The 27,642-nt window shown below is 35.2% G+C and overlaps 1 protein-coding gene across 3 annotated transcripts in view; it reads right to left on the reverse strand.

The window, feature by feature from the left end:
- Nucleotides 1-27,642, reverse strand: part of FMN2 (formin 2) — a 155,622-nt gene that overhangs the window by 40,005 nt on the left and 87,975 nt on the right. For all 3 annotated transcript variants that reach the window (XM_038130280.1, XM_038130282.1, XM_038130281.1), the window contains 6 exons: nt 23,638-23,729; nt 23,371-23,500; nt 22,263-22,409; nt 20,377-20,436; nt 20,074-20,194; nt 9,886-9,978 (listed from right to left, as the gene is read on the reverse strand). In XM_038130280.1, the coding sequence (XP_037986208.1) occupies nt 9,886-9,978; nt 20,074-20,194; nt 20,377-20,436; nt 22,263-22,409; nt 23,371-23,500; nt 23,638-23,729 (643 nt within the window). The remainder of the gene's footprint in view (nt 1-9,885; nt 9,979-20,073; nt 20,195-20,376; nt 20,437-22,262; nt 22,410-23,370; nt 23,501-23,637; nt 23,730-27,642) is intronic.

Raw genomic sequence — 27,642 nt, forward strand, 5'->3', positions numbered from 1 at the left:
ATACAGAAAATACTGGGTGAACTACCAGCACAAGCAAAAGCATGCAGTTACTCTGTCATTATTAGGGTCTGATGTCCAAGTTTACAAGAGCTCTGTCAGTGCTTCTGAGAAAATTCCCCTATTCTCCTTGGTAGTACATATACTTTTAAACACCTTCAGGAAACACCAAAATAACATTTAATTTTTTTTTTTTTGGCAGTTATACTTTTTTTTTGGCAGCATACTAGTCAAGACTGTGTTATGAAAAACCTTGAAACACCAAAGTATAATAGCAAATACACCAGAATCAATGGAAAGCTCTTGGGAAAAATTTCTTTCTTCCCCTCCCCCTCTACCCCTACTCCCTTTTAGACTTTTGAGTTTGTTTTGACTCAATTTTTTTATTTTGTTGGTGTTTATTCTCTTTGCATGTTTTATTTAGTGTGGCTGCGGCATGAGTAGCACTAGGAAGAACTAAGCCACTTTGAATGGACACTATCAAAAAGGAAGTGGGTTTTGGGCAAGACTGAAAAGTTAGACAATCATTAATTTTTAAATAATGACAGGGGCTTGTGCTTAGTGGCTTTGTGAAAAAAAGCCATAAAACTCAAGCTGAGAATTGAATATGAAGTATGCAAGGGATTTGATGAGAAAAATAGACTCAAAGCTAGCAACTAATAAGAATTATCCATGTCCTCTATGTATAAACGTACTAGATAAGCATAGTCACACAACAAGCTGACCTGTTGGTGCCTACTCAGAAAGTATTCCAAGTAGACCTTGTAAGTCTACTCAAACTGCCTTCAAACACCCTGACAGAGCTTTTGTTCCACCAGAATTTTTTGTTGTTGGTTTGTGGTATGATCTTGACCCAGTGATTACTGTCTGTAGTCACCGTCTGGCCCCAATCCCTGCTGCAATTTAAGCTATTTCTGCTGAACCAGTTTCAAAGGGCTATGAGTAAGGAGATGCACGAAACTGCCATCCCTTCTGATCTCCTGATCTCTCTTAAGGGAATATCACATCTTCTCAGGTAATTGAATACAGGAATGCATCTGAGTAATCTCAGATGGAAGGCAACAAGAATCCTTTCATCTGCTTGTCTATGTCCTAAATCTTGTTGCTTTTTTCCTCTCTTTTTATTTAAAGTGTTAACTAGTATTTGTTTATAATTAGCTATGAATGTGCTTTCCAGTAACTTTCAAGTGGAGCCAGTTGTTTTTTTTTTTCCAACAGATACAAAGCCTCTTCAATGACTCATTAGAGCTGTGTTGCTATAGTTTTGAGACTTTCTATTTACACCAAAAAAAGATCCAAGTGCATTCGGATGGCTGATTATTGGGTAAATTCATGCTAAGAAAGCTTTACAAGAGAATAAAGCAAGATTTCTTCTGGGAATCTTATCAAGAGTCTTACATCCTTCTATACTTCCTATGACAAATTTATAAAAGGTTGTAAGCATGAAGAATACCTGTTCCCCCTCCCCCATTTTCTGAGATTATGCATAAAGGTAAGAGAACCGTTAAATAGAATGTTTAAATTTAAACATTCAGACCCCAATTTCTTGAATAGAACTTGGGATAGAGCATCCAATATGCTGAATATTTTTCTAATGATGTTATTTTTTTAAACCTATGATCAGATAAAAACATAAATATTTATATTGATTCCAGCCAATTATACCTCCTTATGATGTTATATCCTCACTCAGCAGGATTACAAATGATGTGCTAGCTCCATAGATTGTGAGCAAGATTTATAGAAACACACCTTAAAACTTCATTGAATGTGCAAGGGAAGGAACTTGAACTTCCTTAAAAGTTAAAAAAAAAAATTAAACTTAATAGTCTATAAAAAGAGCTTTACTTTTGATTAAGTATTCATCAGCAAGTGGTCTAACCACACTGCCAAAGTTGCAGAAGGCAAAGGCAAGGACTGAGAGAATGAAGAAAACTGGGTTTGAGACTAAGGAACCTGAAAGTACACAAGTTCATGGGACTGGATGAGATTCATCCATATCAGAAGAAGTGGTTAAGCCACTATCCATCATATTTGAGAAATGGTGGCTGTCCGGTGAAGTTTCCAGTGATTGGAAAAGTGGAAACACTACCCTCCATTAAAAAAAAAAAAAAAGAAAATAAGGAAGATCTGGGGAACTAGATCCCAGTCAGTCTCAAGTCAGTGACGGGCAAGATCATGAAGCAGACTATCCTGAAAACTCTCCTAAGACAAATGCAAAATAAGGAAGTTATTGGTGACAGCCAGTATAGCTTCATTAAAGTGCAAAGACTGACTGACAATTTGGTGTCTTTCTACGATGGCATTCCAGTGTTGGTGGGTAAGGGAAGAGTACTGATGTCATCTGCCTGGAATCATACAAAGCTTTTGACACTGTCCCACATGACATCATTGTCTCTAAACTGAAGAGACATAGACTTGACAGATGGGACACTGGGTGAATAAAAAACTGGCTGATGTTCACACTCAGAGACTTGTGGCTAACAGCTCAATGTCCAAGTAGAAAGCAGTGACAAGTGGAATGACTCAGAGCTTGGTTTTGGAACCAGAACTTTTTAACAGCTTTGTCAGCGACATGGACAGTGGTATTGAGGGCACACTTGGCAAGTTTGCTGATGACACCATGTAGTGCTGTGCAGTCAACACCACAAAAGCTTTGTAGTGTCAGGAAGGGATGCCATCCAGAGGGACCACGACAGGCTTGAGAGGTGGGCTTGTGTCAGCCTCACGAAGTTCAACAAGGCCAAGTGCAAGGTCCTGCACCTCAGTCAGACCAATCCTAAGTACAAACACAGGTTAGGCAGAGAATAGTTTGAGAAGAGACAAGAGGACTAAGACCTGGGGGTGTTGGTCGATGAGAAGCTCACCATGACTGGGCAATGCATGCTCACAGCCCCAAAAGCCAACCATGTTGTAGGCTGCATCAAAAGCAATGTGGCCAGCAGGTGAAGGGAGGTGATTCTCTCCCTCTACTTTGCTCTTGGGAGATCTCACTTGGGGTGCTATGTCCAGCTCTGGGGTCCCCAACCTAAGCAGCAACCTTTTGGAGCAAGAACACAGAAAGTGATAAAAAGGCTGGAACACCTCTCCTATGAAGACAAGAGAAAAGAAGGCTTTGGGACCGCCTTACAGTACTGAAAGGGGGCTTACAAGAGAGTTGGTAAGGAACTTTTACAGGGACATTTAACAATAGCACAAGGGGAAATGGCTTCAAACTGAAAGAAGGTACATTTACATTAGATGCAAGGAATAAACTCTTCATTGTGAGGGCAGTGAGACATTGGAACAGGTTTCCCATAGAGTTTGTGGATATCCATTCCCTGGAAGTGTTCAGGGCCGGGTTGGATGGGGCTCTGCGCAGCTTGGTCTAGTGGAAGACATCCACTAGGGGTTGGAACTAAATTATTTTTAAGGTCCCCTCCAATCCAAACCATTCTATAATTAGTCAGCCTTTGAAAGATGACATCTCCTTTCAGTTGAATTAAGGGAGAGAAAATTGGGACCCAAATCCAACATTGAAAAAAACCCTGAAACATAACAACAACCAAAAAACCCCAGCAAATCACTCCATCATACTTAGTTATGTATTTTTAGCATCTACTCACTGTAATCTTGTCATGTCACATTCACAGAATACATTGTATTCTGTGTGCAGCTTTGAGCTCCCCACTCCATATTCCCTGCTACTGATCTTAAATCCTACACTGCTTAAAAGTCTCAGTCAGGTCAGGACTAGGCAGGAAACAGATGTGAAGTTAGATGGCATATCTATGACTAAATATATGTCTTCAGGTACAGTAAAGATCCAACAAGAGAATTGTTCATCTGTGAGCCTGGACTTCACAGTGCTGAAGAACATATGCCACTGTGATTAGGGCTCATGAAGGACCTAAGTGCTCTTAAGCTTTAATGCCCTCTTATTTTTCATTCTCCATCCCAGGAACTATGTAATTAAAAAAAATCTTATTTGATTACATTTTTACTGGAGAAGAGATTTAAAATGTGAATTTTCAGCCCTCCCCAACTATCCACAAAGTTTTTTGTAATTTTTTTCAGAAGGCATTTTTTTTCATAGTCTTTTGAGTTGGATTACTTGAATCATGCTATTGTGATACTCATGCACAGATCTGTTCTCATGTGGTGACAAAATAACTTTTTTAACTCTACCACACCTGTGCTGTCTGAAACCACTGTGAAGCCCACAAAAATGATTATATGAGATCCTGTGCCAAAGGCATAAAACAGCTGACAATCCCAGTCTAAAAGTTTGGTCTTTCATGGACTTTGAAGCAAGGAAAGGCTAATTCAGTGAAGCCTGTCAAGAGCTGCAAATGCAACGCAATCCAAATTAGGAGTATTATGTAAAAATGCACACCAATAGAGGTGCTGACATCTGAAACAGGGACAAGTTTATATCATGCTGACGTTAGGCTATTTATCAGCATTAAGATGTCAGTGTGAGATTAAAAGAATACTTTCAGGACACAAAGAACAAGTTTTAAAAGCTCCTTCAATAATTCAGAAAAAAGAATATTAACAGAAAAATGCAAACATTTATAAAATTAAACTGCTTAAGTTGAATTCCCGCATCTTATGTTCTAGTGAGTTTATGTTGCTTGCCCTTCATATTCCTCCAATATTTTATTCTGAAAGGGAAAAAATATTTTTTAGATATTAGTAATGAGGATATTTTGGTAATCATAATAATATTTAAAGTGAGTGTCTCCACATAAATTACTAATATCCAACCTCTTAATGTTCTGAGCAGTTTTTTAAAGAAAAACAAAACCACATTTATTCATATATCTTCCTAATCACGTTTCAGTCATATTTTCATCAAATTATTTTTAGAAAAATTATGAACTACTGCTATGTTCTCCCTTATATTTATCAAATTATAAAAACAACATTTAAATAAAATGGAATCTGCAAAATCAATCATTCTGGGTTAGAAAAGGCCAGAGTTAAGATTACCCTAGCAGCACTCATTTTGCAATCATCTACAGTATTTCTGGAGCCAGGAACTTAACCCAGACATCCAAGATTCAGTCTGATGCTTTTGCCTCATTCACAATCCATCATTTGATGATGCATAGCCTTTTGCTACTTGACCTAAGAGAACATGTCATGACCAACTATCTGGTTGCAGCTACAGCGATAAATAGAACTCACTGTGATTTATACATTCCTTCACTAACAGTTTGGAAACTGGGTTCCTGAATGTTCTTCCAGGAAAAAGAAGTAGATACTGACAGTTCAACCAAGAGGACAATTTTAGCATCTTTATTCTCTAAGATCATGAGGATGTGACTAGAATTAAGGTCTGGAGAAGAGTCTATATTCTTGGGTCCAGCAGAGCAAAACCATATGGCATTCACAAATGCGAGCACCAGTACTCACTCACAATTGCAGAACTGCAGTTTTGCAAATTAAGACTAGAAGGAACCAAAGACTGAATGGTTACCCTGTGGTCCAAAACTTAAACTCACACTGGAAAAATTATTATTGCCTTTAAATGAACTAGTCAAACATCAGAAATTTTTGCTTTTACTTCTGCAAACAATGCTTGTACTTCTCCCACGGCATAATGTTTTTCCTAAAGTATGAAACGAATTATATTGGCTTGGCTTCTTAATATGATGTAGAATGATTTGCTCAGATTTGAAGTCTGCAACATTTTCACAATTTGTAGAATCTCAGGGGAAAAGCTGTGATTTCAACATATTGAATCTTCCCACTTCCCCAAAAAAAACTTACTGTTCTGAGGGAGTGATGGTTGCTACCTCCTGCCGTAAGTTTCCTGCTTTATCAAGCTGACAAGAACGCACAGCCTAGACAGCACCTCAACAGCAGACACCCAGAGCCTGCCTTTCACTGCAAAGTTAACCACAGTTAAAACCTGGGGACTACCAATCATTTGCGGTTCATGCACACACAGTTCTTTCAGTTTGAGCTGGTTAACCTGTCCAGTGGGGACAAGGCTAAAGGATTACTGACTGGTAATGAAATTCCTCTACAAACCACATGATAATTAGTACCCTCAGCACTTCCCCACTGTCTCATGTCAGACTCATTTTCACCAGGAAAAGAAGTGATTTCTGAAACTTTCTAAACTGGAGGATGTGATCTCTCATGTATTTGCATCCCTATCCATCCACAGCTACATATGGAACAATGGAGAAAAGGTTCCCAAAGAGTGCTTTGCTTTCAATCTCTCTCATTCACATTGGGATAACTTGTGAGGAATAACTCAAAGACAGAAAATGTGACTATATATGGTATATTGGGAACACGTAAATTTTAAATTCCTACTGTTTGGTATGAATAAATTTTCATTGGAAAAGGACAATTGTTTTACTAAATTTCACAGTTATATATTACATATTGGAATAGCTTAGGTAAATGGTAATAAAAAACTAAATAAGAAGCAAAATTTTGAAAAGTTTTGTTATTTTCTGACTACTTTTCTTCAATATCCTTTTTTGAAGAAGATTTTCCACATTTTTTTTTATTTTTCCCTTTTTAAATAGTATGGCTATGGAGAAGTTCAGAAAAAAAAATTGACATTTCTAAGAACAAGACAAGCATACCATGCATTTGATGACTGCAGTATGTGGACTCAAAAAGGGGACATTAAAAGAAAACAACGAGGAGAAAACATGGAAGAAAACAACCCGGAAGAACAAGAGAGGATTTTGTTGGAGGTTTTGAAGCACACAGACCTTCAAAAATCCACTGCATAGGGTAAATCATGCTTGCCAATATCCACTAAGTCAATGTAGAAAGGAGAGCACAGGTAATTTAACTTTCTGCTAAGTATATTGATCACTTTAAGAATGATCAATATAAGTTCCTCAAGAAAGGATTGGCATCCTGTCACTAATTTGCATACTTTAATGCACATGCTGGTTATATAGCCCACTGACTTGGATAGCAAGGCAAATACTGAACAGCCTTCATCACGTGTATCACTACCATTTTAATGTAAAAAATTCATTAATCTGAACACATTCTTGCCTCTTTCCCTTCTTTAGCTTTCAAATGAAACCATCCTTACAAACAAGCTAGTGATATACAATCTTATTTTGTCTCTGATGAATCTAATAAAAGTGTTAACATTAAAACCTATTTTTTATCAATACATCATTAGCAACAATCAGCCAGACTAGTTGCAGTAACAAAACTCAAAGTTATCTAGCTGTGTGTGACAGTAACTATTCTTATAAAGCATAGCCTTTCTAACCCCTTGCCAAGGATATTTAATTTGGTATCCAAGTTTTCTTGCCTATGGGAATACCATTTTCCATTTTAGCTGCTTGCAACATGTATAAGTGAATATGCTGTAAGTAACTAGCTCCTTTGAACTTTTGGGTCCCATTATGCACACAAGTTATCTACTCTGAAAAGGCATCATATAAACATGCCAAATAATTCAACCTTATGAAAAATGCTTTTCATCTGAATTATAAGTTAAAACTTTTTCTGACTTTAGAGAAATTGGAACTTGAAAAGATAAAAACGTAAAGCTTGATTTTTCTTTGCCCAGAGCATATGTTATATAAACAAAAATCCCCAAAAGGTGCCAAGAATTGTCCCTCTGTTTTTCTAAATGATCACGTGTGCAGTCTAGCTGAAAAGACTCATCGATTATGTCTACACAAACAACAAAAGCCCCTAGAAAAAATATCTAGATCAAAAGCTTGTCAAACACTGAACAGGAAAGAGAAATCCTGCTTTAAACATGGCCTCTTTCAAGTCGGAATTCAATCCCATGAAGTAAAAACAAAGGATTTCATAATGAAAGGTATTTAAATTACTTTATTTTTGGAACTTAACCAGGGATTCTTTCTTGCTGTATGTTAGCCTTTGTCTTTCTTACATTAGGACAGAATTCTGCATAATAGGCCCTACGGTTCTAAAAAAATGTAGAATTCTTTAGTCACACTTTACTGTGTTCACAATACACATTTCCAGTTATTTTCATCAACATGAGACAGTGATATTTTTACTGACATTATGGGTTTCTCCTTTTGTTAACCACCCAACAATACACACTATTAATATGGGAACACAGCAAACCTCTTAATGGATGTGATGGATATCCCTTTCTCTTTTCTTTTTCCTCACTCTCCTAAAGTACAGACACGTAACCACAAAGGAAATTGCATATCCTTGCAAAACCAGATCATTATACAGCATATATAAAATGATAATCTGGAAAAGTATATCCATAAATCATAAAATATGCATAAGTATAAAAGTTAGATACTTGAAAAAATATGGTTTCTAAAAGATAAAAAACAATTTTAACAAAATTTACTGTCTGCTGAAATTGAATCATATAATCATGGAATGGTTTGGGTTGGAAGGGACCTCAAAGATCATCTAGTTCCAACCCCCCTGCCAGTGTCAGGGACACCTTTCACTAGACCAGGTTGCTCAAAGCTCCATCCAACCTGGCCCTGAACACATCCAGAGATATTCCCCATGTTTGACTTCCTACTCTATTAATAAGGTTAAAATGACATGATTTACAGTATGCCAACAGGGATATCTTGCAGACAAAGTTGTGAATTGAATGTCCCTTATCTATACATAAAAACTATAATATAAACCTAATGCAAAACATTTGCTACATGTTCAATCATACCACTACTGAAATATGTGTATGCCATATATACATAACCAGAATTCAGTTTTAAATTGGTTCATACCTACTAGTGCTGGAGACAACATCCTGTTTCCCAAGCTTGGCTAGTAGACACTTGTCTTAGAAAACATCAGTTCATATTGGATGATTAAAAATATTGGGTGTGTGTGCTCAATTTATTCCCTGTAATTGAGAGTCCTGTACCATGGATCAGCACATGTGCAGCCTGGCTCAGTCCCCTCCAACCCAAATCATTCTGTAATTCAATAGGTATTCCACTTATAACATTTGGATAGACAGTCATCTTGGACACTCTAACCAGGAAGACATACAAGAATATCTGACAGGCCTCTCAAATACAAAGCACATTCAGTTAATAGATATTTCTAAATATGGTAGCTCTAGGTTAATGAATTGATGAATCAGTACTAGAAACAGAATTTTTACATAATGCCTATTCAGGAGACAATAGGTCTTCGATTATAAGAGGAAATATCAAAGCAGAATGAGCAGCAAAATGTTAAAATTATGTTGGTGTACTCATCAGGGTATTTTAACCCTGATGCATTGAATTCTGACTTGTATTAAAAAGCAAATTGGTCAATGCAGAGTAGAATTTCAAGAGATGCTCTGACATACATTAGTGAAAATCTAAAGTTATCCATATTTCCTATAATCTTGTCGAAGAAAAGTCTAGTAAACCATAGTCTATTAATTTTAAAAGTGTTTTTCTACTAATACTCAGGATGCCAGTTGATCCTGGCTTTTTAATATATTTTTATTGCAGTGTTATTCATTAATCATATCCAAATATTTCATATGGATTTGCAGTATATCTGAAAAACCTTTAACTACTTTTGTTATGCTTATTCCATGTTTTTGGCGCATACAAAAGAATTATCTCATTGGAATGAAGTTAATTAAACAAATCCAGCTTCAATAATTTTTCAAGGAACAAAGGCTGTAAATTTGTTTTCTACTGGAATGTTGAACTTAGAAGATCACACACTCAAGCCAATAGCATTTGTCTTTGCTGTCATGCAAAAGAGAGTGAGTCACCTACAGTACAAGAGAATAACTTTGCAAATCTGTTAGAACTGTGTGGCATCTGATCAAACTAATCCATGTCTTTCTGTGATGCCAAAATAAACAGTCCCTTTCCCACAACGTATAAACATTGTTCCCATAACTTTCCTTTGAAATGTCATGAAAAGGTTAGGTGACGTTTCATTATTTACCTTGACTAATGAATTGCTCCATGTTGTCTTTGAAGGGCTGTAGGTGCTCTTCTAGTGATAGCTGATAAACTTTTGCTGCTTCTGTCTCACATGCTGAAATCAGAGTAACATTAGTTTAGGATGACACATCATAGCATGGATCTGCATACTGTAAGAAAAGACACTTTAATCCAGTGAAACTGCTGGAATATGTGCCTCAAACACACTACAAACACAAACACTGTGATAATAGAGTCAGGAACAGTCATGGTCCCAGTTAAATATTTTTATATGCAGATAATTTGTGGCCAGCGTGTGAGTTTAAATAAGTGGTAGCAAAAAATTAACAAAAGTATGAAATGGTTTTGAGGGAGAAAAACAAATTTAAGGGGTAGATTTTTATGGGAACAAAATTAAAAACTCAGATTCCAGGCTGTATTGATATACCTGCCCACAGGTAATAGTGACTGAATCAAAATAAAGTTCAGATGCAAAACCTGCACCAAACAGTAGGAATGACCTTAATTTAGGAAGTTAAGCCAGGTGAGGGCTCGATACTTGATAAAACCACAGATGTGGTGAAGAGTTCTGCACTGTTCAAAAGTCATAGAGCAAAAGGCTAAAAAAGACTGTAAGAGTGCTCATGGCTTGAACTGTCTGAGAGAACTTGAACAAGAACAGATTGCTTCTTATTGGACCTAAAATCAAGACAGAGAATCTGGAGCCTAAAGCAGCCCTGACTCAAAGATTATTTGTGGGTAAGGTGGTACCATCACACTTCCACCACCACCGAGCTTATTTAATTTGGGTTAAGAGAAGACCCAAGACTATTATTTCAGATGAATGTTGAACTCCAATTTCCACCATAAGGGAAATCTTTTTAGGCTGTGATAAGCTCCTATCTTTCAACAGAAATGAATCCTGCTTGATTTTGTCTCAGAATTTCCAGTTCAAGTCCACACATTCCAAAACATTAATTTCCTTGCTTACCCTCCAGCCTTTCTTTCGGAAAACAAGGATTATTACTATGTCTTTAAAGACAGAAAACTTGCTAAAGGTTTAGAAAATATTTTGAGATAGCAGAAAGCACTATCCTAATATTTAAAATGCACATATGCTGAAAAGCAGACTGACTTAAATAACTGGTAACTCCACACAAGTAGAGCAAAACCAGGGTGATAATTACAATTAAATTTGATTTATTATTTTAGGCTTATAGAGAAATAGAAAAAATAACAGACTTTTAGGGGAAAGATAAACATAAATATGTCTACTTAGGTAATATACTTATGAAGCAATATTAAAAATACCCCTAACATCTCCCAATAGAATCATATAATATATAATTATATAATGGGAAGCCTGTAGTTTTTAAACAAATATTAGTCAACACACGTGAAATAGGGGAGGGAATCCAAATGAGTATGGATTTTCTTGCAACATATGACAGAAGAAAAAATAGAGGACCTATGCACTATTCTGCAAAGGGAGATGTTCTGATGGCAATATATAAAATTTGGATTATTCTTTTCTCTAATGCAGAAATAAGTGTCAGAGCTGAAAGAGGTGATAGAACCTACCATAGCATTTAATAGCACCAAAATTCCATACCTTTTTCAAGAATATGGATTAAATATTTTTCAGAGCAGTCCAGCATTATACTCTTGAATGGCTGCAGCTTAGTTGAACCCCTGATCTCTCAGCCAGTGTGAAAGAAGTATATTATGAAGATTCATACTCACCAAAAATCTTAGCCCATACTCATTTCAACCTAATATGTCATATTGATTGTCAAAATGAAATGTCTCTTACTTAGCTGTTCACATACTGGAAGCCCCCCCACAGTTGATTTGTTTGTGCACATGTGTGGGGTGTGGGAAAGGGTGTGCATTTAATGATAGCTTTGTTTGTACAGTTTTTGGTGGAGTAATTTTTGTTCTTTTCAGCTCACAACCCTCCCTCTGTGAAAAGACTAAAATCAATGGTATTCAAAAGAATAACAGTTCAGGTCCATTTTTTACCTTATTCCTGAATTGCAAACACTGTGTAAATAATTTAAAATCAAAAAGAAAACACAGGGAAAACAATCCCTTTCTCTTGCTGTAGAGAGAGTAAAATATTGTGTGTTGTATCTAGTATTTAAAAATTAAAAAATCCAGTCATGTTTACCATATTTATGATTATTATGATGCTTAAAACAAACTATTTCATCAGTTGCTCTCTTCATTAAAGAATTAATAGGCCTTTAAGATCTTCCTAAGTTTCTCAATTCTCCAGATCATCAAGACTGGAATTGAATCCCTGCCCAACCTGTTGGATACAGCACTCATTTATTATTTTCTGTAATTTGTCTCTAGAACTATTCATATGAGCCACTGCTATTCCTCATTGTAACTGAAGAACTTAGAGTGTTGATCTTGATGAAAGTAGTACAAAATACCAGTTCCCAGTATTTCCTCCCAGATGAAGAAGTAAGATATGTAAATGCTTGCATCAGAAAGGTATTTAATAATTTCTAAGCAACATGGAGAAAAAAACATAGGGGGAAAAAAAGTATGTGAGAATACAAACAGCCTTCTAAATTTACTATTTTTTATCCTCAGCTTCATACTCAAACACATTTATCTCCATGAAGCTGCTCAGCTAAACATCCCAAATATCAAATGAATAGACTGGCAAAGGCAATCTGCTGTGACGACTTTGTAAAAGCTTTGTCTAAAGCAAAAGCTTGTCTGATTATTCTTAACGGACTCAAAACCTGGTCTTATGTTCCCTATGCTCACATTTAGTTATTCTCTCATTTAAGCAGATGTGTTCACAATTGAAAAACTTAGAGAAAGTTAGCATATTTTTAAAACTCCATTTACTTCCAGCAGATTTTAATTTTTCTTATATTGAAGGAACTGAAAGGTATTCAAGGCACTACAAAAGAGACTCATATAGGCAGTCACAAAAGCCAAGCACTAGGTAGAAACTGATGTCACAAGACTGAATTGCCCTAACAGGATTGAAGATACTTTTAGTTGCTTTGAAGCAAGGTAAAGGTTTTGGTACCCTCTAGTCCCAAATTATGCACTTGAGACCTTCCAAAGATCTCAAATCCTAAACAGAAGATGGCAAGGGCAGAGAGACTTTTTCTCCAGCTCTCTAAATCAATTTTAACCTATAAGCAATATGTAAACAATGGAAAGGACCGATAGTACATCTAATTTCATCTCCTCTCAAGACAATATGCTGCACAGAACTTTATGCCATTTTTCACAGAAGTAATCAAAACAGATTCTTGTGGGCAATTCAAACTGGTAGCTTTTTTTGCCCATACATACACAGGTGTCTCAAATGCTCCTGATCTTGAAATTGGTGTGACATTCTGTGCTCAAAACCAGTACAGAGATTTAAACAAAATGCAATTTCAGCTGTATCTGGTATCTCAATAATTAATCTCATTCTCTATTTCTGTGTTAAAATACAATTAATTGCATTTTTAAAGCTATTATGTTAGCTTGGTCATCCTATTTTTTTTTTGTTTTATTTTTATTTCAGGTCCATTTACTAAAAACATATAAAGTTTCACAACAGCCAATATCATTTAAGAGACATCCATATGGAAAAGGAAAGTGACAAAATCTGTGCTTTGCACTAACATTTTCAGTAGGAGATTCTGGTAAGTGATGTAAAATGCACTCAGTCTCATTATCAGAAATATTTATTTTGCTTTTCTGAAAAGGAGAAAAGAAAAAGTTTTCAACATTCATAATATCTATTTGTCTAATGCACATTTTCCAGCTGGTTCTGTTGGATGCTAAATTTTAGCCCCTGGAAGCACAAGTCTCTTCTAAACATAAAAGATTTCTACTTGAAAAAATGGGTGAGCAGATGAGCAGCTGCTCCTCAGGCTTACTGCATTTTCTTTGGCAAGGATAACAAAGGGCAACAGGAGTTTTCTTTTCAAACCCCCTAAAAATAAAAATTAAATGAAAAATAAAAGCAAACAAACAAAAACCCCAAACCCAACAATAAAAAAACAAAACCCATTAAAAAAAAAAGGAAGCAAGCAGACTAATGAATTATCTTGGATGAGTAATTAACAGATCCATTAAACTGTTTTTGTTAACTGTTTCAGAAACTGCATACTTATCTATAGAAGTCTTCCAGAAGTCAGGTGAATTTTCAAGATAGTTTAAGATATTTGAGAGCACACTTTTAATTGAGACTTCCTAGACTATTTGTATTTAAGCTTTTATGGAAGCTTTGAAATTATGTCCTTAATTTTCTAAGGTTCTGAGTACTCAAGATTTCCACAGGAGATGTGCCTGTGTCCTACTTGTCTGAAAACTACAGAATAACTTTGTCACTACTTTCTCAACTTCTTCAGTGCTTTCTGGATTCCTTACAACTGCAACCTGTGACTTTAAAAGAAAGTTTAGACTTTAGATAAAGGAAACAATGCTGGTCTCATCAAAGGACAAACTCTGATGAACCTAGCCACAAATACAGAAAGAACTCTTAATTTTCTTTTATTTATTTTTTTTGGAATTGTAATGACTTACACTAAGAACTGCTGAGTCTTCAAGGGCTTCCATAGACAGCTCCTTGTTTGGAGTTTTAAGGACAGTAAAATATGACTCACAGATTGACTGAAAGCCTGGCTTTAGTTTACATCTGGTTTAGGTTTAGGAATCTGCATGCAGCATAGCTGCAGCAATTAACCCTTTCAGTGATAACAGAACAAACAGAATTTGTGGATATACAGTTGTTAATGAGTAGGCAAATATAAAGAATTAATTTGGTTAAAAATAATACCCGATTCTGTAAAGGTAAGTGATAGAGATAACTGGAGGACTGACCCTAACCACTACTGTTGCTATATTATTTTGGTATTAATTACCTTGAGTGATTTTGCATTTTTTTAAATAAAGGACTGAAGGAATTTTTTCATCAGAATATGGATCTATGGATCATAGAAGAAAAATAAAGCATCTGTTTCTTAATTGGGAAATATCTTCATTCACATTTGTAGCAAAACTATTGACAGAGAATGACAAAACCACAAACATTTCAAATTCTGAATGTTTTTGATGATGCAATTAACTCAAATTCCAAAGAACACCATTTTTTCTCATTTCAATTCTCTCCACTCCAGCTCCGCCTTCTCTTGAAATTTGAAATACCAGTGTACAAGAACATTAAAAAAACTTTTTTGGGAAATCTCTTAGGATATCCTTTATTTCACCAAACTTTAATTTTTTAAAAGACAGATCACCAGATTAGGCTCAAGGCCTTTCCTTAACTGGAAAAATCTATCAATCTTTAGATTGTCCCTCTCCTGCTTTAGGAGAGGACAGTCAAATTTAGAAGTGCAATCGCTTCCCTTTCTTCAACCTGAAGTTGGGCCCTAAATAGATTAAGGCTGCTCAAGTTTGTTGATTGAAGTTGCAATTAATACCAGTCTTCTGATCAAGAAGTGGCATTGGAATGTTGCTAGAGTCTTAGATGCATAATCAGAACTATGATGGATACAGTCTTGAGAATATGAAAAGATACAAGGATGTGTGTGGGGGTGCGTGTGTGTGTGAGAGAGGGGTAAATGGAACGCTGCATTTTTTAAAACTTCAGTCTGAAAGCATTAATATTACTTTTTAAAGAACTAGTAGTGGATGCAATCTTATTTTACAAAGTAATCCCTGCATCCCAGACACAGATTTGACCATGAAGAGGAAAATTCCATCTCAAACTACAGCTTGACTGAACTCTCAGGGTTGGGAACTCTTCCTAGGTATTGAGGATAACCTTTACTGAGGCAAGAGGAATGACTAGCAAGCCTGTTGCTGTCCGAACTCTCTCAATTGCACATTGACACCATCCCAAATACAACCTTTGAAAGCCTTTTTATTGCACAAGATGGTACTTCCAATGCTCTTATTCGCACAGCAGGTGTTAAACACAAGAGCACATGACAGCTCTACAACTAGCAGATCCAAACTGAATAGGTAACTTTGGGTGACTGTAAGAAGTACTGAAAAAATAGGGAACATGTACTTTTCCAAGATACTCTGGGGCTCTTCTTGGAACATACTTTTAAAATACAAAGTGTTCTGCAAATGCTTAACACTTTATAAACATTCTCAGTCACATTTTTTCCAAATCAGGGAGATGTACGGGGCCACACAGCCTAGCTTCTTTTGGATGGAGAATTTGCAATGAGTTGTAAACACTCAGAATAGGAAAAGAAAGCATCACTACAAAAATAATGTTTAATTATGATAATTATTGCTTGTAGTCAGTTTCCAATCAAATATATTAAATATGACATTATGACATATAAACAAGTACTGAATTCAACTCAATTTCATAGCAATCTGCATTTCATTGTACTATTAATCTCTTCTTCTAGTCAGATTTACTTTCAGCCTGACATTGTTTCTAATTCCCTTTTAGCTGAGCTTCAGTGAAAGTGTTGCAATAAGCGACAAGTGATGAATTAGTTTCTGATTAGCAAGAATAAACTTAATATTGTAAGGCTAGAATGCTAATGCGTAGCCAAAGAATAGCTTCTAAACATTTTTAACTTGCCATAATTTTGTAACTCTCAACACCACTCTAGTGTTCTAGTTCTTTCCTAAACCAAATATGTCTGCAAGAATTTCATCTACATCCATTGTGGATTTGGGCCACAAATCCAACATTTTCCTAAACTAAAATTTAACTTTAAGAGAGTGTCAGAGCAAAGAGGGTTAGAATCTTGATTGATTTACTACATGTTTTCCACATCTTTCTACCTGGAGCACTCTGAAGCATCTAGAAAAACATACTAATACTAACAGTTACATAACAGCGGTCCTAATCAGCGAGTGTCACACACTGCTCCTGTGACCCTGCATGCCAAATTTTCTTTACATGGTGAGTTGATTTAAGTCATGTAGCAAGTGCTAAAGTTTCTTCTGTGAAATGACATAGGAACAGAAGTCATTGCTTGGCATGACTGCATCAAGGAACATTGCTGACAGCCAGGAGAGATCAAAAGCAGATCAAGTTGCTTAACAAACTATATGCCACTGAAGTCAAAAAGGCTAAAGTGGGAATCCTGGAGAGCTGTGAAATCTAGGAGCAACAGATGGAGCCAAACTCACTTGATTTGTTAGTAAGAGGATCTACTTGTTCTTTGGTCTTCTATATTATAAAAAAAAATCTGGTGTATAACTGTTATCCTTTGGATCTGTATTATTTAAAAAAATCCAAATTTCTGTCTTATTCATCTTGGAACAGGCACATGACATGCTTCTGAAACTCCTTGGGATTTTCACTTTTAATCTGAAATACTAGAGGGGATTTTCATTTCCAAAATTTTACAAACTGCCAAGGCATAGAGTTCATAAACACTTGAAAATGGACAATAGCCTTGATAGTAAAAAGGGAAGAAAACATAGAAGTTTGAATGAGTCCTTTTTCTTTTTAAGCAGTCAGCATAATAACTCTAATACAAATATCAACCCAAACTCCAAACTGCAGAAGAACACATTGACAAAATTATTTTTCAGAATCATGAAGATTATTTATATCTGCATGTCTCTGTGTATACTACTGACATCTTTAGATGGAAAAACACTGCAGTACTAAAATGAACTGCTGTTGTTACAGCTATGAAACTTTTTTTAAAAATAATAACTGTCCTCTACTTTGTGGGTATTCTGTTGAGTTTTTTTAAATTTTATGAAAGGATCTTTCTGAAATGAAATTTACCTTTGAATAATAATCATGGAAAGTTTTCTAAGACAGCAATAAAATATCTGCAGAAGACTTTTTCCCTGGGTGAATCAATACCTCCATCCCACATTGTAATTAGCATGATCTTACTGCATGGTTTTCATCCTATTTGAAATGAACATTAAACTGTTGATACTGCCTGTATCAGTATTATCTACAAGTTTCAGTTTCTCAGCGACAAAGAACAAATCAAACACCCACCCTCACCAAATGGTGAAATCCACTCACAAAATCTGCCATCTAATTACTGATGAATGTAAGTCCAAGGTTACAGTCCACATCATAGTATAAAATTCTAATGTATTCTGGGCACTATTCCTATGCCTCTAAAGTCAGTGTTTCCCAGGAATAATCAATACTCATTTAATTGCACTGACTTCAAAATAATAAGTTCATATTTAGAATTTTGTCAGAATTTTCTAAGCATCATACAACCCTCTCCCTGTTCAGACATTTGATAAGGCCCCTACTTGCTCTAGTAACTCATAAGATTCCACATGTTCAGTAGTAAATCTGGTAGTGTACTTAAAGTAAATGAAGAGAAAAATAACCCCTTTGAAGTAATTTCACACATTCTGTTAAAACCCATACTCTATTTAGAAATTATTGTCATTGAGACAGGCTATTCTAGCTCACTGAAATCATCACAACAATTAAGCTATCAGAATACACAGAATTTTTTGTGTATTACTAAATTTTACTACTACTGCTCTTATGGTCATGAAAATTTCTAACACAAATGGTTTTTAATTTATCTTGTCACTTTTCTTTGAAAAAGAAAGTCGACACAAGGCATTTTGCATATCTGGAGACTATTAAGAAGTCATCACTGATATTTCAGTCTGGTGTTGAAACTGTCACTTGATATTCAGGATAGGATGAAGCTGCTGGTGCTGTCCCCAAAAACATTTGTACCAAATGCAATAGGGAAAGAGCAATGGTGCTTGTAGTTATTCTTCAGTTTCATTAACTACAAAACAGACTGACAACAGAGTTTTGAGTCTAAGGGTTGGGATTGGAAGCACAGAAAGAATTCAACTGCAATCTGAAGGCAGATTGAAGCGTGTAATTTCCATTTTTACAGAACCCCTGCTTTGATCACAGCACAGTGTGGATTTATTCCACAAGAGATTTATGTCTGTGTGCAAATTTCAACTTTGATGTGAAAATATTCAACCATTCATGTAGAAAAATCCATTTTTGGTGAATTTGTGAGGAATTTGTGAAGAAATGTATATTTGTTAACATGCACCTGAATTCAAGTATCTTTTTGAAATAAGACCTAAATATCTTTCTTCTACATGAGCAAGCTTAGATGTCAGCTCTGACATTATCTGGAAGTTGCAAGAAGTATAGAAACAAGTTTTCATGACTGAATTCTGACACTTTTTCTCCCTGGGCTGTTCAGGAGCAGTAAATGGATGATACTACTGTTCATTCCTCAGTGTCACCCTGAATAACTTTGATACAACTTTAAATACTAAAAATACTAAATACTTTAAATACTGAAAATATTTAAAATAATTTTTCAAATATCCAAACAGAAAGTTTGATAGGAGCAAGAAGAGAAGGTCAGATATCATTTGGTAACCATGTTATGTTTTTGTTGTAATAGAAAACCTCCCATTCTAGGTCATCCAGGGATTAATGGATTACCAAACCATTCCTAGGTCTCTAGAGGCATGGCATTTAAAGGCAGCAAGGCAGCAGTAATATCCTTCCTTGATTTGCATCTCTTCCTCAAAGATTTAGCACAGTAATGTAACTGACCAGTTTAGCAGAGACTTTTGGCAAAAATATTGAAGATCATTGATCACTTCTGCAAACTACTCTTCCTTAACAAATTCAGTATTTAGATCCCCATCTTAATAAGAAATATATGATAAATATTCCTCATTGAAGTCTAGCACATGTATCTTAAGCTTGCTAAATTCACTTAAAAGATTTTATAAGAGGAGAAAAAAAAATACTTCCTTTGCATATTACTGTTCAGTAAAGTCCAGATATTTCAAATGTCTTTAACAATGTCATACATATTATTTTATCAGCTAGACAGTATTTAGACCTGGTTATAAACCTTTTTTTTTTTTAAATCATGGACATGGTCCAACAATTTGCAATGCTTTTTATGGTCAAAGATTTGAAATGTGCTTACAAAAAGGTAAAACTAAATTAAGTTTTTTGTTTTGGTTTTGAAACAGAAGATTTAACCTAAGTGTTTTGATGCTGTTTAATTTAAAAACCTCTTACAGGTTATCTACATAAAATTATGGATTATGGCATAAATGATCATAGAAAACCAAATTAAAGAAGCAAACTACTAATCGAGAAGTCAAAAATACACAACTATTTTTACAGTGTCATCTAATTTCTCAAAATGATACAAACAAGAATAGAAGAGATATAATAGTAACATAAAATTAGCCTTTAATCTAGGTTCAGTACCTCGCAAATCTTTCTTCATTTTGCGGAGATCTTTTTGGAAATCATCAAACTTCAGTTGTGAAGCCTGGAAGAGATCTTGTGGATCCGGAAGAGGAAAGATGCATTGTTCTTTTCCAGCATCCTGACGAAAAACCAAATGAACAGTTACCTAGTGCTCATTACTTTTTTCCTATAATAAAATATATAACTGAAAGCCCAGAGAGTATTTATACACATTTCTGCATTTCACCAGCAGAAGAGCAAATTTAGTAAGTTGGGTAGTTTAATGTGAATTTAAAAGAGTTAATTTTCATTTTCACTCACCTCATCAAAATTACGCAAATAATATGAGACAATATATGATAGAAGACTTCTGCTGTTGTCCTGTATAGAAAAGGATAGAGTTTGCTGTGTTACTGAAACTTACAGAAAAAAACAATCACAAAAGATAATTCAGATAAATGAAATATTTAGTGTATAAAAAATACTTTGTTGGTTTGGTCTCCTCACTAAAAAAAAAAAACAAACCAAAAAATCCAAATATATGGAAAAACCACCCAAACCAAAAACAAACCACATCTTGAAGTTCCATTTAATCATTAAATAAAATGAAGAAATAGAAAAGACTCATACAACACACTCCTGATATTTTTAATTCTACCTGATTGTAAACCAAACCCTTACATTCTGAAATTTCCCAAGAAGGAAAAGAGAAATTTTTTCTGGGTTCATGTATACAAGTTCTTTTGCAACACTACAACTATAACCAAAGCAAAGTTTAATGAAACAATGATTTTTTTTTAAAAAATGGAATTTGGGGGGGCTGGGGGGAATGTTGGAGGTTGAGGGAGTTTTTTCATTGCTTCCCCTCTGTAATCTCTCCAATGCAACTGCAGCAAAAAATCTTCCATTTGAAGAGGATTTCTGACAGACTTCAATTTTCAGATATTTTCAGAAATATTTTCAGATAAGGATTTTCTAAGAACCTTCCTGTCTGATTAGTTGCAAATAAACTGAAAATGTATCTTGCAACTGGAAGCTTAATAGTCATTATATTTCCAGCAAATTATGTACTGAAGTCTTGAGTCACCAAACTAAATTTAATATGCCTAAATTTGCTACTGATCAGAGCTCCAAAACTGGTGATATCTTGGCTCTAGAGCCAATTTGAAGGTGCAGCTAGAGTAAGCTGCTCTAAAATGTCATGCGTATCACTGCTCACTTGGTTTACCAAAGAAACAAGCATGCAAGAAGGAAGTTCCTCCATCCATTTAAAAAGGCAAATGGCTGACATGCTCTCTCAACTCTGTGTTGAAGCTCTGCTCACATGACCTAATCCAGCAGCTAAAATATGTGTATTTAGTGAGGGACCAAGAAGGGAAACCAACACTTTTTTCTGCCATTTGCAGAATCAAAGATCTTGACAGTGACTCGCCAGACAGATGTAGCAACAAATTTTAAGGCTCAAGAGTTATTGCTATAATCTGTCACATTCAGGTAATGTTTTTCATCAGCCATAGAAACTCTAAGATTGTTTCCTTGTAAACAAAAGCAGGTATTTGAATGCAACCCCAAAATGATTAACCAAAGACAAAAAGTGCTGGTAACACACAAATTACAGTTTAGCCCTGAGCAAGAAAAAACACTACTTATCATTCTCTTTACTGAGATGACTACACTAGACAAATCTTGAATCAGGAAGTCCTTTACTCAGGTGGCTGCATGTTCCAATGTCAAACACAAACTCTGTAATCATAGTGTCCAAAGAATGAATTCTGGCTTATCCCAAATGCTCTGGATGCCTTTTCAATCTTTTGTAGGAGCGACATTTTTCCCCTCACAAATATTTTGAATCAGCATGGAACTCCTTCCACTTCCATAATAAACTTTTAGCAGTACGATCATAGTATTGCTTCTAATTACAAGAAAAGTTGGAACTATAGAGCATATTGAAAGTCAAATGTATATCAGACTAGAGAACTAAAACATAATTTTAGGTATTTTTGTTTCTACAGTAGTGAAAAGAGATGGTTAATTTTCATAATTCTACAGAAACGCATCCAACTCTAGAAGTGTGATCAGATAAGCATAGTAACAAAAGAAGTCCCTTCTACATGCCCTCATAAGCTTCACACCATTCACTCAGAAACAAAATAACTTTCAGAGAATTTAACCTTCTCAGGCCTTCAGGAAGTCTCAAATCAACTTACACTGCTCTTGACATCTTTCAGTTTTGGCAGGATATCTAGTCCAAACCCATCAGCCTGTCCTCGTGTCCTGTTTCCACCATTCATGTAATTTCCAAAGGCAAGAACCAAACCCAGAACCCGCATAACTCCTGATTCATTCTTCAATGTCTAAAATACAGAGAAAAAAAATCTGTTCAAAGTCCCATTAATATTTGTGGTTAATGAGCAGATTTGTTGATGCTGTGTTTAGAAATAATACTTGTATAAAGACTCACATAAAGGAAGTTACCTTCTACTGCAACACATAGAAGTAGAACAATGTTCATATGTAATTTTATATGAATGGAGAATGTTATCTCCAAAATGGATGCATAGAAAAAAATACCAGAAAATCTGTACAGTATTACCAGACATGACCTGTTAAGAAAAACAAAATAGTAATCCTAAACTGATACTGATATTGTGAATGACATATTTAATTTCACAGAAATGTCATCAGTAAGTTCATAAAACACTCAGATTAAACAACTAAAAAAATTCATAAAATAAAAGATATTACATAGTATAACATAAAACAGTTGAAATGGTTTTAAGTTGTTAAAATACTGACAAAACTTGCATTATGAAGCTATGTATTTGTTTTTCATGGGACTGCAAAATTCCAGTAATCTCTTCTGACTAGATACAACATTACATACAACTAGATACAACAGGCATCTCTGATATCAGAGATGCCTGATATCTCTGATATCTCTGATATCAGAGATATTACTAAATTGCACATTTCTCAACACAAGGTTAGGTAAATTGGCATTCCTTTGAAAAAGAGCGATAATGGTGACTGTGAACACAGAAGATTTTGCTTTAACAAAAGGAGAAGGTGCACTGTTTTCCAGAGACTGATACACACTGATGGCAAAAGCATTATATAATTTAGTATCAAAGGTTAATCTTAAAATTCACTTTGATGTTAAAGTACAATCATAAAATGTGCTATTCTGCTATCCCTCAGAATTTAAATATTTAAGATATCTAAGTAAATAAAGTGAAAACTTTTGAAATATGAGTAGCACTTAACAAGATTAAAAATCAGAAATTTAGCTCTATTTTTTCACTGAGCACAACCTACCTCACACAATTTCTGTAACAATTCAAGTTTGCGACGGATTGAACCAATGCTTTCTGAAAATGTTGATTGGAACAGGATGCAAAACACACGTTCTGAAAAGTTGGGAATCAGTGAGAGTTCGTAGAGGAACCTGAAGAAGTGATTAAAAAAATTTATTTGAGTCATTGTCAGTAGGTACAGGCACAAAGGGTTTTTGATACGTATTTTACTACAGCAGAGAAAGTTTTCTGAAGTGAGAAAACAGCTCTATCATAAGTATGTTCTTACTGTTCTGGCTTATCCAAAGACTTGGCGTTTTCTTTTTCCTTGGATGCCTTGCTATGCTTTTCTATTTTTTCAAGTTCATCTGATTGTGCTCTCTGGAATAAAGGAAAAAAATGGTTGTGACTAGTCAAACAACAGAGATAAATATTCTCTTGTAACAAATCAAATTCATAGCTTTTTTTTTTTCTTTCTAGCATCTGCTTATGGTAAAACTATAGGAGTCCACGAAGTATAAAGTCCACGAAGTATAACTATAAATAGACCTGATGGAGAACAGATTATCTTGCAAATAATAATATTGACTACTAGTAGTCTGCAAAATATTTACTCATTCAATGATGCACTGAGACAATGATCTTCATTCCCAATTCCTCTTCTCTGTTCATTTACAAAGTTTTTGAATTGAAGGACTCAAGTGGAGAGTTATATATATTATATTATCTTCACAAATTTGTTGGGTTACATTTGAATGTGATCTGATCTTGAACTATGTATTTAAATAATACATTTTTTAAATAAATGAAAAGTTTTGTGTTGTTTACTGCAATTTTATTTGGAATTTGAAAAAACACTTAGGAAAAAACATATTTGATTTATAATGGAACTATCAGACATATAATACATGAGAAACTATTGCATAATTCTTTGAAGTAAAATTAATTTCATTTTTATCTTAACAAGCAAAAAAAAGTACATATAAACTGCCTAGCTTCTTCAGGATCTCTATGGTACACTTTGAAGTCTTTTCTTCAATATCCCAATCAATAGAAACTGAGCCTCACTTTTTTCTGTGCTCCAAGCTATGGCAATTTTTTTTTTCCAAACAGTAGTACTGGAGAATGGAATGGCATGGAAAGGAAGAAAAGGGAAAAGAAAATTTCTTCTTCTGACCCTTCTTTTGACAATCATAGCAGTTTCCAAAAGAGATTCAAAACATTAATCTGCCCAAGAGTTAAAAAAGTGTATCTACCTTTATATCTTCAAGAAAAGATTACTAATTTTTTAACTTTCTCCACCACAGAGCTTGAAGACAACAGTGGAAAATTATATTCTAATCATTTAGATAATGTCAAAGTGTAAGATATGCTGCACCTGCATTCTCTCTTGAACACTTCTTCAGGGTTAGCAGAACAGGGATAGAGCTGTTTCAAATCATAATGCCTGCTCCATCAGGAACATGAAACCAGAAATTTGGGGTTGGACACTTGTTCTGAGATTGTTGAATATCTTCCCACGTGAAAAGGGAGAAAACACTGACGTGAAATAGAAAGATGAAGAGATTGAAGAGTCCTATAGCAAAAACCCTTCAGAGTTCCTCTATTATTTCGAGAAGCCAGGAAATTATTGCAAAGCCACCTGTCTATGATGTCACATATCCTAGCATTTAGTCAGCATTTCTGTGGATGTTCTTCAAAGGTCATCTCTAAAGCTGTCTGATCCTATATATTAAATACTTCAACAGATTAGAAATATTGCAAATATATTTTTTGTCCAGCAATAAACTTTGTTCTGGACACTATGAGATTAAATTAGTGGCAGTACCTGTACCAAAGATGAATAGAACAGCTGAGGTTTGAAGGGACCCCTGGAGACTGTCTAGGTGAACACTGACACAAAGCAGAGGCAGCTAGAGAAGCTTGATCAGTATCACATCCTGACAGGTTTTGAATATGTCCAAGGATGGAGACCTGATGCCTTCTCTAGGCAGCCTGTTCCAGTGTTTCAAATTCAGGAGGCCCACTATGTCTTGTCCTTATGCTGGGCGTCCCCGTGTCTAGATCTGCGCTCTTTAGTCCCCCTCCCCAGTGAGGTGTTTATTTGTACACATGGTAAGATTCCTCTGAGCTTTCTCTATTCCAGACTGAGCAACCCCAGCTGTCTCTCAGCCTCTCCTTCTATTATACTTCTCCAAGTCTTTAACCACCACTGTTGCTCTGTGCTAGCCTTGCTCCAGTGTGTCACTGCCTCTTGCCCTGGAGAGGCCACACCTGCACACAGCATCCTAAATGTGGTCCCACTGGTGCTGAGCAGGTCACTTCCCTTGAACTGTTTGGGCCTTCCTGTATCTGCTTGTTTATATGGCATCAGGCCTTTCTCAGTTAACAAGGACTAGGCTGAGACTTATTTATCAGTTTTAATTTTAGAATACTGGCAGTGGCCCATTCATAACACTTAGTTACGTGAATTCCCTACCCCAGTTTTACTTCAGTGTGAGGAAAGAAACTTGGGGTTTCATGCTCCAAAGGCACTTTTCTGCATAAAGTCAATGCAGGCATAGGATCTGTGAATACAATTACTGTAGCAATTGTTTCTCATATAATGCTACCCTGAGAAGAAGGATGTTTCAAAGATACTAGGATCAGAAAATTTAATCCATTTTTAATCCTGTCTTAAAGACTCTTCCAGAAACAGGATGAGGACTAGAAAAAGACAACTAACTGCAGAAGTATTAACTTAAATATTGCACATGCCGTTGTGGAGAAGGGTTGGGTTTGGTTTTGTGTTAAAACTGCCAATGTAAATGGGACATGTCCACACTTCATCTAGAACACTCTTACCCAGGTGAGAGTTAAAAGAAAAGAAAGTTTCCATCACTTCTCAAATCATAAGAACTCTCTTGGCAATAGGTGAAATCTACAGATTTTAGAAGTTGGAAGGATGCCGAGAGAGGCAGCATTGTTCCAGTTGTCATGTCATCAGAGCCACAGAGGTCTAGGTGTGCAAATGACATGACTGTAGGAAAGGCTATTTTATTTATTCAACTTACATTTCAAAAAGTTCATTTATTTAATTTACACTTGAAATTTTATGAAAAAAAATCTAGCTTTTTATAAAAGTAAATAAGTTTGCATACTAACAATTTAAATTATTTCTGGCCAGTCTTTAAATTATCTTCTTTTTTGTTAAACTGAAGGAAAATCACTTGATATTTTTTTTCATAACAGTAAAAGAGAAGTATTTTAGCACGGAGGATAAAACTAAATGGTTATTTGCAAGTATTTTAGAATAAATACTCAGAGTTCTCTCTCTCCTGGCCTTCCACACAGTCTGAAATATTAGAGTGCTTATCACAGCAATCTATCACATACATGCATGTTCAAGCTCTTGATGTTTCTCCACCAAATCCCACGGGCAAAGGTTAGGCAGACTCCCTACTCCTTATTTAAGCCATTATTCTCAGGTTGTGTATGCAAAGAAGTAACAACTGTCAGAGATGCAAAGGCTAAGTATGATCCACTCATGAGCAGGCCAGAGCAAAACTCAAAAGAGGTTTATAACCTTCACCCAAATCCAGAAGTTGAAGCACACAGTCCAAGCTCAGAGTCAAACCTGAATTTCAAGTCACTAATTATGCCTCAGGTATCCAGAATTGTGATCAATGGTACTTTAAATTCTGAGAGAAAAGGAGTACTGTGTCTATTGCACAGGTATTGTTGAAGATCATTTCTCAGAATTTTACCAGCTTTCTTTGTTGTTAATGTCTATTTGTTCTCCAATTTACAGATGGATAATTTTAAAAAAAGCTTTTATATTCTCCTCCAAATTTGTGTCAAGAGAGAACATATTAAATAAATACTTCCCATACAAGTCATTAATCTGATTGCATTAGCACCTCTTTGAATGTTACTGCTCTTTCTTTCCTTGAATTTTACCTAGATAGAGATATATAGCATCAAAAGTGGAAAAAATAATATAATGTACTAGAACTTGATATTAACTATATCTAAAATCAGACAACATAAATCTGAATTAAATTACTGCAAAAATATTCTACTTCAGTTTAATTATTTTCCCATTTTTTTTCCAGAGTATGAATTTAGCCCTATTTTTGCTCTCACCAAAGTTCATAAGGGCCCTTTTTCCATCTCACAACATAAATCTTATACATTTTCGGTTAGCTTTTTCTTTCCTTGCAACAGAACCTTAGCTCTGAGTTTAGATCAGTTTAAATGTATGGAATTTTATTTTTTTGCAAACTTGACTTTAAAAGTTTGTGTTATATATTTC

This window comes from Motacilla alba, chromosome 3 (assembly GCF_015832195.1).
Source record: "Motacilla alba alba isolate MOTALB_02 chromosome 3, Motacilla_alba_V1.0_pri, whole genome shotgun sequence".
Lineage (NCBI taxonomy): Eukaryota > Metazoa > Chordata > Aves > Passeriformes > Motacillidae > Motacilla > Motacilla alba.